Genomic DNA, 13,645 nt, shown 5'->3' on the forward strand with positions numbered 1-13,645 from the left:
GTCCAGCGGAGCACCTCTAACCAGAAACAGCGGCGCTTCAGTGACCAGGGTGAGTGCCATCACACTGCATCTGCATCTAGCTGCTTGGGAATATAGTGATATTGTGAAATTGTCACAAATAATGTGCTGTTAGTGATTTATGCCTAAGCTCTGTCTCTGTTTCTCATGGTTTATCTGTCCCATTCTGTCCTGTGCCTCTTACCACAGCTGGTCCAGCTATTCCGTCAGTGGGTTACCCCAAGAGGAGCCAGACTACCACAGCAGATAATGAGCACAAAGAGGACAGCAGTGCCCAACCTCGCAAATCCAGCTCTTCTGGGAGCCGAGGCATGGCACCTCCGAGCCCCCTGCTGGGCAATGCCAACAATCCAAACAAGGCTGACATTCCTGACCGCAAGAAGGGCTCCACTGCCCCTGGGGTAAGTCACCAGCTTCTCTCCCTCTCTCTGTCCTCTGAAATCACATGCTTTTTTATTATAGCCATATTATTTATATTTTTATTATACTATTAGAAAAGTACATTTTAGCTTTTAAAGACTTTACAGACCTTAAAGGTTACTTTAACCTTTTTTTCTACCATGCAGTCTCTGCATTTAAATGTGGTTCTATTTCCACAGAGTAATTCTGTGTCTGGGGGGATGACCAGGAGAAATACTTATGTTTGTAGTGAACGCAACGCTGCGGACCGGCACTCTGTCATCCAGAACGGCAAAGAAAACAGGTGAGCTCATCGAGACATAATAGACAACATGCACAAATCAGTGATCGAGAGACAGTTCTTGCTTGTTTTAGGATTTTACAGATGGAGTATTGAACCAGTGCTAACATGTATATAGAAATTGTTCGGAGGAGCTGAATTGTTTATCGGCTTTTTTTGGTGCTTCGGGGTTATTGTTCTGTTCATGTCTTTGTTCCCTTTCCAGCATTTTGCTCTCTATACAGGAATAAGATGAGCATGAATCATTTCCTCTATTTTCATTATTCACTGAAAGTGTTTTTTTTTTTTTTTTTTTTTTTAATAAATAAAGCCTTTGGTAGCTCATTCCGTCTCCACACCAAACTGAGCTTTGACCAATGGACGCTTTATCTGGGCAGAGTTCATTCCTTCCAACTTTTAATATTTGAGCTTTCCTTTTGAACAAAATAAGATTTTCTTTCTACTCTGTTGCTGTAAATGTGATTTGTTAAATTGTACTTATTCAAGCTAAATTCATAGTCCTAAGAAGCACCTTGATTAGACAATAGATTCTAACAGGGTTGTTTTTACCCGACTCGTCAAATTAAGCGAAATAAAAATCCTTGTTTCTGTGGGATTCAATTTACATGGGGACTTGAAGTAATTCCATCATTTGCAGATGCCCTGCTAAGATTTTTTTTCTGGACCAATTGTGGTCATCACTTATATAGTCCCTTACAGACACACACCACACGTCAGTGATTAGATGCGGATGCTGCCTTTTGCGCTGCCGTATTTAGTCACCCAGTGTGCATATCCACTTTGCAGCATAGTGAATGTGAACGCTGTGGAGGCGTCTCTTAACAACTCTCTTTGTTTGGGTTGTATAACTGTCTCCGTTCCTCCTGCACTGGGAGTGCATTAATAGAAGGAACTAGAATCAGCGTGAAGAGCGTTTTTTTTTCAAAGGGGCTGCTAGAACATCAATAACATGTATAAGCCACATATCATGCAGTCTTAGTTTTCTAAAAGTAAATGATGTTTTCTCACTCGCAGTCTCTAAAAAGCTCAATGCTGCTAAATAAATACATTGTATGTCCATGTGTGTAGAAAAACAGAAAAACAGTCAATAGAATCCGATATGGCTTAAACTTTACAAAGAAAATTTTAAAATTGATATATGAAATATAGATCTGATTACACTGTATTGGTGGTAGCCGTACAGTCTCTGACAAAATGTGGCGCTTTTACATCACTGGTAACTGCAGTGGACACAACAAACAAAGGAAGAATGCAAAAAGTGTGCTGTACTGTCTCTCTCTCTCTCTCTCTCTCTCTCTCTCTCTCTCTCTCCCTTCTCTCTCTCGTTCTCTCTCGTTCTCTTTCTCTCTCTCTTTCCCTCTGTCTTTCTCTCCCTCCCTCTCTCTTTCTGCATTCTTCTTGCGCTGTTATCCAGCATTGTTACTGTTTTATTTAAATGCACATTGTTTTCTGCTGACTGCTTGGCCAGCCTGAGTGAAATGTCAGCGTGTGCCGCCGCAAGTCCATCTTCATATGCTGCTGCTCTCACTGCTTCTTCTGCCTCGGTCCGTCTGAGGCACCACAAAGCCCCGCCAGTTTCAGCTTCAGGCCACACCTACCGCTCTACACTGCCCCCTAGTGACGGCCTCGCTGAACTCTTCAGGCCCAAGTAAAGACGAGCTCAATGTCTGACTCACTAACTGCACCGTGAACCCACCCTCACTCTAATGCCCCCTGCCCTCTCTACTGACTGCATTTATAACACCTTTTGACTGCCTGCCACTTATCCCTGTCGGGACCCTCTCCCGCTCCTCCACCTGTTCAGTCAAGGCGTGTCTGATACAGTCCTTCACTCTTCTGTGTGATCAAACTGCCCACGCTAACTTCCCATGTGTAATCCCACTACATTGTGGAACTATGTTCATATTTTATACACAAGTCTAATATTATTTGTTTAAATAACCATCTAAATAAATCTATGTTTAACATGATGTTAGCAGATAAATATTCCACACTCCTGATCCATGTAAGATCAGTGTGTGAGAGAGTGTGATTGTATTGTAAAGAGGTCAAAGATAGACCACAGTGGTTGTAGCTAATGAACTGATGAAGCGAGAGACACGAGTACAAATTGAAGTTGAAGTGTCCCAGATGATGCTTCCTCCTATTTCCGTGCATAACGTGGCAGGGAAATGAACTAGATGAGCGCATCATTAACTCTGGCTCATGCCTTATCAGTTTTATTGGATTCTGAATCTCTTCACTATTTACAGCAGTTTTAAACTACAACCTGCTTTTTTGACAGTTGAGCATTTATGAAAGAGTTTTCTATAATGTGTGATGAGGCAGGAACAAGAACATACAAATACATTACACTTTTTATTTGATGTTGATTACTAGAGGATGTCAGTGTCAGATCAGCATGTAATGAGCATCAAATATGGAGCTTTAATAATGGTACTGTATTGAAACTGAGGGGAAAAAAATCAATAACACGAGTATATTCTTGCCTAGATTTACTTCTATGTTACATTTATAATCTTTGAGAAAAATTTCCCTCACCACACCTTTCTGCCTCTCAGCACAACCACGGCCTCTTCACAGCGAAACCCTGGGGCTTCCACTCACAGCGTCAGTAGCACCACACCACCAGACCGCCTGCGTTTCCCAAGAGGCACGGCGAGCCGCAGCACCTTCCACGGCGGCCAGCTGCGAGATCGGCGCACGGCCACGTACAACGGACCCCCTGCCTCACCCACCCTCTCCCACGACGCGACACCGCTCTCACAGTCCCGCAGCCGTGGCTCCACCAACCTCTTCACCAAACTTACCTCCAAGCTCACACGCAGGTAAGCACATAAGTTAACACATCAAACATGACATTTATGACACTTCTGTTTGTTTTTATTTATTTATTTTTTTGCTGTTTCAAAGCGTTATATTTTTTTCCAAACCATCAGTGAAATTACAGGTAACTTTTTATCACGAATTCTGTGCCTCGTTAAATAAATACAGCGAGCAGTGGAGTAGATGGTGGTCTTTGCAAAATTTCTGAAAGTGAAAGTCACCAGACAAAAATTCTGGTGATCTCACTAAACCCTACCAATGTAGTTTCCTGTCCTCCTCCCATCTTTTAATGCTTCCTCTGTGCAAGCTCATGCAAAACAAAAGCACATAGTATCAGCGTGCATACAGACAAACGTCCTGTTTATCATATTTTCCATATTTATTTTGTTTTACAGGAGATATAACTTGAATGTGAATCCACATGCATGTCGTTATTCTTACTTCAGACTCATTTTTACAATAAGCACGCTGTACTTCAGCAGATCTCCTGTTTGTTAGTGTTATTTCTGCTTGATCACCCAAGTGAAATCACATGCTTCAGAAAGTATCATGTTTGGGAATAATAACACATAATAAAACAGTTGTGTTGATGAGCAGAAATAACCAAACCAAACTAGATAAACTGAAGCTTGAACTCACAACACACTGGAGACCTTCAGCTTTGAGATAGTGGCATGATAAGGAATACAAACTTTGCTCTGTGCTGAGCACTTTCCTCAGAAACCTAGGTTAAATGTTAGATTTTAATGAAGGAATAAAAGGAACAAAGACCATGTTCTGACCTTGTGTGTCTTTGGTTAAGCTGTTAACTGTCAGTCAGAGTGGTGTAACAGGATACTGTACAGTGATCTTGTAAAGCTTTGAACATGGAGTAAAAGCTGTTTATCTAGTGAATTACAAGCACTCAGAATTAATTACTGCAATAGAATCACTACGTTTATTACATTTTCTAGGCCTAACCAAGTGATTCAAGCCGATGTGAAACTAAAATCATGGGGGGGGGCCTGCTGTGTGTGTTTGCTTTATTCTAAATTGTGTGGGGAGAGCAGAAGTCTAACATGACACATTACTGTCTGAATTTTTTACTCTGTCTCCTCGAATATGACATTCAGAATCAGACCGCGTTTGGAGGTGGCTAAAATTCTTTTATTTTATTTATGGGAAAATACTGGAACAAGCAGGTTTTGCTATGATTAATTTAGCATTTTTGCAGTAAGCTGATTGGAAAAGTGGAGCGAAATAAGCTTCAGGGGTTGATTTAAGTGAGTGTGCAGTGAGGAGTACATTTTTTGCAGTAAATTTTGCACATCTTTGTTAGAGCTCAAATGCAGGTCTAGAAGTAAAGCTCTAGGCCGAAGTTAGAAGTTGGGGAGAGTTTCACACTGTGTGCATCTCAGTTACACATGATTCTGAACTTAAGCTAATATTTCCATAACTTGATGGAGGAGGCTTCAATCAGTTGTGTGCACGAGTAACTTTTGGAGCAGAATGGATTTCAATAATGGCATGCAAATGAATATGATGTGCTGGATCAAGAGATATTTTATACTCTGCTCAATAATGATACTTTATTTGCAGTACAATAATTACAGTACAATTATCAATGTAACATTTCATAAATGCTACGTCTGTGTATTCAGCAACATATTGGCAATATATTGGCAGTTCAGATTATTTTTTTCCCCCTTGTTTTTAACAATGGTTTATGGTTGCCACAGACATTCAACACAAATCTGAAAAGTTAATGTCAATTTTTATCTTTACTATGTTTTCAGAATCAGGGGACACTGATGAAATCGGGCAAAACACCAAATTCATACCAAAGCATGTGGCTCTTCTGCTATAAGACATCATTACCTTGTGGTTTAAAATGCAGAGAGAAAATAAAAACGCTAACTGTTCCTATAATGTCTGTTGTGTGTGACGTAAAGACACGACACCAGCTGAATCGGTGGCAAACGACTTTTGAGGTCAGGGACACGAATACAGTGTGCTACATAGAAACATTGTCAAAAAATGGTAATACTAAAGAATCAAATTCAACCTTATTATAATATTCGCACGTAAACTAGCTGTCCATACCTTGTTATTAGATTAGATTAGATTACGTTCAACTTTATTGTCATTACACATGTACAGGTACAAGGCAACGAAATGCAGTTTAGGTCTAACCAGAGTGCAATAGCAGCAAGTGCAGGATATACAGTGTTTACATTAAATAAGTTAAATAAAATGGTAATATAGATGATTAACTAGATTAACTACCACTTATTAGTTACCTGGTCAGTTAGGTTTTTATTACAGCAGAACAAGAGCAGAGCTAGACTCAGTAACAGGACCTGAATCTAAAGGTTGTTCTAAAGGCTGTGAAGGTTTCTGAGAATTAAAGGCTACTCTAAGCATTGTTAGGAGAACACATTATTATAATCTGGAAAATAGCAGCACTCTTGACCTCTTTACTATGCTCACTTTTTCCCTTCATGTTTTCTCCATTAGAAATGCCCGTGCCTGCATTTTCGCTGTGTCTTTGTAGTTTCCTTGAAATGACTTCTTTTGCGTGTTTTTCTTACCTTGTGTTTGCCCTTCAGATTGTAGATTGTAATTGATGCCTCTTTACATTGTGTGTTTGTTTTATAGAAACATGTCATTCAGGTTTACCAAAAGGTAGGATCCTCAATTCGGTGTGAGTGTGGCCATGAGTTAACATTAACACAGTGTGGCAAAGTGCTGAATTAATTGCCTGATACTCACTCCTTGATCCGTGTGCCTTAATCGGAGTGCGATTGAGCATGTCTGAGATCACTGCTGTCCTGATGGAAAGAAACCGACTCACCAGAATCTCTACTAATAACATGTGCATGCCTCTCTACAGGATGGAAATGTACACAACACTTTTTTTGTATTTGTTTTTATTTTAATATTTTATTAATGTCAAACATTATTTTACAGCGGGGATTTATTTTACTGTGACGGATTTCACAGTACAGTTTCACAGTTTGTGACTGTTTTACGTTTTGATTTAGAAGTACACTTGGGATGTTTTCATTTTGAAATCATCCCCTCACTTTACTTGCAAGATAAACTCCTGGTTCTGTAATTCAGGCCACCGTACTGGGCGCTAAATTTGGCCGCTGACAGATGTGGTGATTGAGAGTGATTTGTTGCAAGATGTCTGGAGTTCAGGTACCGAGAACATTATTTTTTTATTTTATTTTTTTTCCTTTTCTTTCTCGAGCCGCCCTCTTGTTTTTGGCCCTACTCCGATGCTCCAGTATTCTGTCCTAGTTGTAGATCTTACCGCTCTAGATCTTCTGACCCACCCCTGTCAGTCTTCCCCTGATCTGTCCAGGCAAAATCTTCCGAAATATGACCCTGCTGTGAAAGAACTCAGACTTCACACACAGCTAACATGTTTCTCTCTGAGCTGTAAACTCCCACAAGGGACAGGACTCACAAGTAGTTGTTTGGACGGTTTAAATCCCAAATATCTTTTTCCTCTTAATCAAACACTCTACTTGTATGTCTCACATGTCTTTATTATCCACCTGCTGTTGTTTGATTAGAGAAGATCAGCCCAGCACAATCCCACAATTTTCACTGTAACAGTCTACAGACTCAGCAGTAACCAAGCACAGGGACTGTGAGTAAAGTTAAAGTAAAGGAGGTCTTTAAGTGGACAGATAGGAATGTGCAGAGAGGAGTTAATGTAGTTGGTGGGTGAGCAAGAAAGAGACACGGAGAGAGAGCGAGAGAGACACGGAGAGAGAGCGAGAGAGACACGGAGCGAGAGCGCGAGAGAGACACGGAGCGAGACACGGAGAGAGAGCGAGAGAGAGACACGGAGAGAGAGCGAGAGAGAGACACGGAGAGAGAGCGAGAGAGAGACACGGAGAGAGAGCGAGAGAGAGACACGGAGAGAGAGCGAGAGAGAGACACGGAGAGAGAGACACGGAGAGAGAGACACGGAGAGAGAGACACGGAGAGAGAGACACGGAGAGAGAGACACGGAGAGAGAGACACGGAGAGAGACGGGGAGAGAGACACGGAGAGAGACGGGGAGAGAGACACGGAGAGAGAGCGAGAGAGAGACACGGAGAGTGAGCGAGAGAGAGAGACACGGAGAGTGAGCGAGAGAGAGAGACACGGAGAGTGAGCGAGAGAGAGACACGGAGAGTGAGCGAGAGAGAGAGACACGGAGAGTGAGCGAGAGAGAGACACGGAGAGTGAGCGAGAGAGAGACACGGAGAGTGAGCGAGAGAGAGACACGGAGAGTGAGCGAGAGAGAGACACGGAGAGTGAGCGAGAGAGAGACACGGAGAGTGAGCGAGAGAGAGACACGGAGAGTGAGCGAGAGAGAGACACGGAGAGTGAGCGAGAGAGAGACACGGAGAGTGAGCGAGAGAGAGACACGGAGAGTGAGCGAGAGAGAGACACGGAGAGTGAGCGAGAGAGAGACACGGAGAGTGAGCGAGAGAGAGACACGGAGAGTGAGCGAGAGAGAGACACGGAGAGTGAGCGAGAGAGAGACACGGAGAGTGAGCGAGAGAGAGACACGGAGAGTGAGCGAGAGAGAGACACGGGGAGTGAGCGAGAGAGAGACACGGGGAGTGAGCGAGAGAGAGACACGGGGAGTGAGCTGTGTACAATTGAAATGGCTGAATGACAAGCAGCACAATACAAGCAGCGATGGTATGAATTGGGCATTTAAATATTAATCAGTCATTAATCAGACCCTTAAAATAGTCCAAATAAGATAACTAGTAATACCCAGAACTGTCAGTTTTGCACTGCTCCTTCAGTAAACCTTGTGTATTTTACTGTACACACTGTTATCTTGCTATAATTAAGATCAGAGTGTAGCAGCTGTCTGGTTTTCACATCAAAACCGGCAAAAACACATGATTCTGATTGGTTTCTCATCATAGTCACAGCCAACAAAATGTGTATAGGGATGCGTTGCTTTGACATTCAGAGTGGTTAAATAAAAAATTTCACTGACTTTGTTGAACCTTTATGCTCATCTTTATAAATGCGCTAAAATGTGTGATATTGAATAAAAGACATTCTGATGTTTGCATCATAGGTACAGGGTTAAAAAATACCTAGAATAATTATCAATAACTGATACAAAGCCTTAGACAGCAGCTTGAGGCAGTTAAAGAAAGTTCATTTAAGGACCAACACTGTAATCACAAGCAAGTGAGCATCTTATGCCTTTTTCTGCCTTTTCTTTCCCCCAATCACTTACACAGCCAAATCAGAATCATTCACTATGAAGCAGCTTGTTATTGTAGGAACACTTGATCATTCAGTTTCTTGTGCTGAGCTGTAATTCCAGCCCACTACGTCTCATGAACTCTGTGCTACCCTCCAAATTACACCCTGTGTAAATGCACAAGGGAGTGTAAACACTCGTTATGTTGAGCTGCTCTTTTATAAAGAGGGAGTTTTTCTCTGTAGTCCTGAGCAAGGGGATAAATTAAAACCCCTCTTCCTGTTTCTTGCTCTGCGTATCATGTTTTCTTTCCGAGTACCCGAAGGAGGGTTCAACTGACACCGTGTTTGACTCCTTTAGGTCAGGAAATTCATTCCTGCAGCTGAAGAATCCTCGTCCCCTTGTTTGATCACATTCTGTGTTTGAGTGCATGAGCAATATCCTCACCTTAATTCACAGGAAATTGAATATGAAGTCTATGAAGTTTTTCGCTATGATCATGCGATCTCCTTTTTTGTGCTGGCTTTATTAAAATGTGTGTTATTACCCTCTATGTGATGTGAGTTATTATTTCCCCCCTTTCATTTTCATTTGTCTTCACCTTTGACCTCTTTTCTTCTTATGTTTTGGTTATAAAGAGTACCAGCAGAGTTTGAGAGGAATGGCAGACACGAGGGCTCAAGGTGAGACAGGACGCCCAGTTTGGCGTCATGCAGTGTGTCCCCTGTCCTCTCACTGTGCTTCCTGTCTACAGCCTCTACAGAGCTGGAACTCTCCTCAAGGGGATGGGTCTGTTTCCGGATCCTCACTTTCACACTGATAAAACACTTCACGGTGGTATATACATTGGCAGTTAACAGGGTTATATGACTCAGATAACCAGACAGTTCTGAAGTCAAGTCAAGAAGCTTTTATTGTCATTTCAACCATATATAGCTGACTCGGTACACAGTGAAATGAGACAACGTTTCTCCAGGACCACGGTGCTACAAAAAAACAACATAAAGCTACATAAAATAAGGCAAAGAACAACATAGAGCTGAGGACTTAAGTCCTAACCACATAAAGTGCAACATGTGCAACAGTGTGAGACAAGGACAATGCAAACAGACAATAAAAGACAAATACACAAAGTACACAGAATAGCGCTGAGAAGTGTGCATACTGTATTCTAAAGTACGTTGTGCAGCAATTGTAAACATATACAAGCTTATGTCGTGGCAGCAGTTAAAAGAGCTATTGAAATGTAGTGTGCAAAAACAGCAATGTGGGGAAATGTATTTATTTTTAATACTTGTATACATTTGTCCTTAGTGATCTACAGATCTACAGAAATAAGTTTTGTTTGTGTGTGTGTGCGCGTAAATGCAGCTTTCTCGGTCTGTCCAAATTAGTCATTTCTGACACTCTCGTACATGTGGCTGTAATTGTAGTTAGATCATTGAGGTGAGGTGTGGTGTGGTGTGAATTGGACTTACAGTCAGTATGTGACCTTTACACTGTACATCTGGTGTAAATTCTACGTAACATTACTGTGTTGAAGGATTTTTTTGTATTATTTCTTTTTTTTTTTTTGTATATTTGGCAGCAGGGAATATGTTACTGCTGGGCCTCAAGTCTGACACCTTAATATTATAATATCCTCTTTTTTGTTTGTTGGTTTATTTGAATTTATATTTACTTCAGAACATGGAAATATTAAAGACCTTGTTTTAAAAGCATTTTATCTGCTGTGCTGCCATCTATTGGAAAAGACATTAAAGTACACCATTAATTGAAATTGGATAATTATTCATCTCTGAGTAGTAATCTATAATTAGGTACAATTGTCTTCTCTCTCCAGCTGCATAATGTGTTTTTTTCTAGGTTTATCTTAAAACAATCCACCATCAGAAACAGTCCACTGTAGGAGCACCACTATGCAGATAACCTATGTGTTACTGCTGTGCTGAGAATTGTTCATCAACGCAATCACTTCTGGTCAGCAGAGGTCATCTAATTGTCACTCCATAGCAACAGATATAAACCAACTACTATATATTGTCAGTGGATGTTTTTTCTTGTTAGTATTATTATTATTATTATTATTATTATTATTATTATTAGCATCATTTCCGGTGTATATAGTTTTTTTGCTATAAGGCCTTACAGTTGATCTGCAGTGCTGGGTGTTTTGCATTAGAGCCTTTAAGAGAACCTCTGCCTTGAGTGACTCTAATATCTACTCGTCTGGGCGGTGGATATTATTTCTGTGGCTGAGTGAACTGTTTGCTCCCCTATGTTTTTTCCCCTGAGCTCTTCTCATATATTTGCATGCAGAACCTGGTGTTTGTGTTTGCTGCACGCTGTGCTTCCATGCATGCATTTCTACACAGGATAATATACATGATCTAGCACCTGTTTCACTTCTCCTGCTCTGTTAACCAGCGATTGATTATCTTACTAAGTTTTGATAACAAATAACACTGAATAGAACTGACCTCTAGACCACAGTTAGCCGTAACTGTAACCGCTGTCCCTTTTTTCTGGCAGTCGGAATGTGTCTGGGGATCAGAAGGAGGACCAGAAAGACACCAAACCACGTTCCCTGCGTTTCACCTGGAGCATGAAGACCACGTCGGCCATGGAGCCCAGCGACATGATGCGAGAGATCCGCAAAGTGCTCGATGCTAACAATTGTGACTACGAGCAACGCGAATGCTTCCTGTTGCTCTGTGTCCATGGCGACGGCCATGCCGAGAGCCTCGTTCAGTGGGAGATGGAAGTGTGCAAATTGCCCCGTCTCTCTCTCAATGGTGTGCGCTTCAAACGGATATCGGGAACGTCCATAGCATTCAAGAACATAGCCTCAAAAATTGCCAATGAGCTAAAGCTGTAAAAATTAAAAAATAATAATAATCAAAATGTGAAAATGTGACAAAGACTAAGGCATACAAAAATATATTTTTTTCTGTTTAAAGAAGTAGCAGATTCAAGGATTGATGCTTAAAGAAATGTGTAATAAAATGTATAGAATCATGCCTTAGGTGGTATTATTATTATTATTATTATTATTATTATTATTATTATTATTGTGACTGATGGTCTAAAAACTGTATGGAAAAGAAATGATTGGTGGGTTTCTGTTTTATTTATGCACTACTGCGTATAGGTGCCCAATAAGCCTATAGTTAACCCTACATTTAAAACCGAGGGATGACTGAGTCACAGTATTTCTCTTTCTCTCCGTACCGTACCTGCCCACAACTCCTTTGGTCTTTTTTTTTTTTTTGATACTAAGCAAAAATGGCCATGATTATGTGTGTTGTGTTAGGTAGGGAATAATAATATACACCGCACCCCCCAACCCCACCTCCCAGAGCTTCTGACAGCAGTACAGTCACATTTCTCCCTCCTCATATATCCAGACAGGAACTGACTTTGAACTGTTGGACTGAACTGTTCTATATGCCTAATGATGGACATGATTTGCTTATTTATAGACTGTGGTGCCATGAATCTGCTGACAGACGCAGCTCGGTGAGGTCGCAGGAGAGTTCAGCCACAGCACCTTAGCGAAACCTCATGGTTGTAATGCATTGTGAGACTAACACTTTTCAGAGAATTAAAAGACTTATTCAGAGCAGGAAGATTTTCCTTCCTGGTCTGTTGGAATATTTAGTTTATTACCATATGAAGTGTCTTGTTTTTCCTTTTGTTACATATATTGGAAGTTGTTGAATTGAAATGTCGTTTGTATTCTGATGAGGTGAAAATGGCCTATGGAGGAGTCAAGCTCCTGAGTCACGATGTCTTTTTTTTCAGGCCTCAGTATTCACTCCCATACATAAAGAAAACCATGGCACTGTTTTTAATTTTTTTGGAATGTAAATAATGTACCTTAGTTTTGCAACAGCTACATATTGATACTTTTCCTTTTCTAAATCTGGTTGTGAGTTGGAAATTATGGAAATTAATGTACTCATCACACGGTAAGGTTAATCAGTGTCTTCATTAAAACACACCTAAAACTAAAATCCTACGTCTCTTTCTTTACACCAGTGGTGGAACCTGCTGGAGGTGTAGGACTTACAAGGCTTTGTGTGTTTTATCGTGGTTTGCAACCGGCTGTTGGAGGATTGTTGTTATATAAAGAGTATTAAAGCAGGTCAAAGAAAGCTGTTTACTGTGTACTGTATGCAGTTTGTATGTTCATCATGTACTCCCTGTCCCCTTTATTAGGAACACCTACACTGCACAATCATGTGGCAGGAATGACACTTAAAGAATCCCACAGATACAGGACAAGAGCTTCAGTTACTATTCATCAGACATCAGAAGAAAGAAAAAATTTGATCTCTGACTAACGGTGGCATGGGTGTTAGAATCGGATGTGTTGGTTTGAGTATTTTTTACACACAGTAGGGATAACAGAATGTTGTGAGAAACAAAAAACATTGAGTGAGCGACAGTTCTGTGGGTGGAAACACCTTGTTGATGTTAGATGTCTGAGGAGGAAAAACGTCAGAGAGGTTCAAGCTGCCAGACCGAATGTAGTAACACAAATGTTCACTCTACATCCGGGGTGATCAGAAACACATAGCACTCATATACCATTGAAAGTTGAGGTGAATGAGCTCATCAAAATCAGAAAACCACACTGGTTTAGACTAAGAACTAGAATCTGAGGTTATAGTGAGCAACATGTTCCTAATAACGTAGGCAGTGAGTGTATGGCTCCTCACACCTCTCCAAAACGTGTGTGCGTGCCTGGGATAGACTAGTGTCCCATCCAGGATGTTTTCCTGCCCAGTGTTCCTTGGAAAGCCTTCAGCGGCACTGTAACACTGATCAGGGTCAAGTCAAGAAGCTTTTATTGTCGTTTCAACCATATATAGCTGGTGCAG

At 41.1% G+C, this 13,645-nt stretch overlaps 1 protein-coding gene across 6 annotated transcripts in view; it reads left to right on the forward strand.

Moving 5' to 3' along the window:
- The window catches only part of mark3b (MAP/microtubule affinity-regulating kinase 3b), a 56,432-nt gene extending 43,657 nt beyond the window's left edge, over positions 1–12,775 (forward strand). Inside the window, exons 12-19 of one of the 6 annotated variants that reach the window (XM_060866523.1) lie at positions 1–49; positions 208–419; positions 618–721; positions 2,187–2,366; positions 3,280–3,546; positions 6,182–6,208; positions 9,398–9,442; positions 11,292–12,775. The exon at positions 1–49 is cut by the window's left edge and continues 99 nt beyond it. In XM_060866523.1, the coding sequence (XP_060722506.1) occupies positions 1–49; positions 208–419; positions 618–721; positions 2,187–2,366; positions 3,280–3,546; positions 6,182–6,208; positions 9,398–9,442; positions 11,292–11,637 (1,230 nt within the window). In that variant the 3' untranslated portion in view covers positions 11,638–12,775. The remainder of the gene's footprint in view (positions 50–207; positions 420–617; positions 722–2,186; positions 2,367–3,279; positions 3,547–6,181; positions 6,209–9,397; positions 9,443–11,291) is intronic. The other 5 variants (XM_060866522.1, XM_060866516.1, XM_060866518.1 and 2 more) reach the window with 5 other exon arrangements.
- The last annotated feature ends 870 nt before the right edge of the window (positions 12,776–13,645 follow it).

This window comes from Tachysurus vachellii, chromosome 3 (assembly GCF_030014155.1).
Source record: "Tachysurus vachellii isolate PV-2020 chromosome 3, HZAU_Pvac_v1, whole genome shotgun sequence".
Lineage (NCBI taxonomy): Eukaryota > Metazoa > Chordata > Actinopteri > Siluriformes > Bagridae > Tachysurus > Tachysurus vachellii.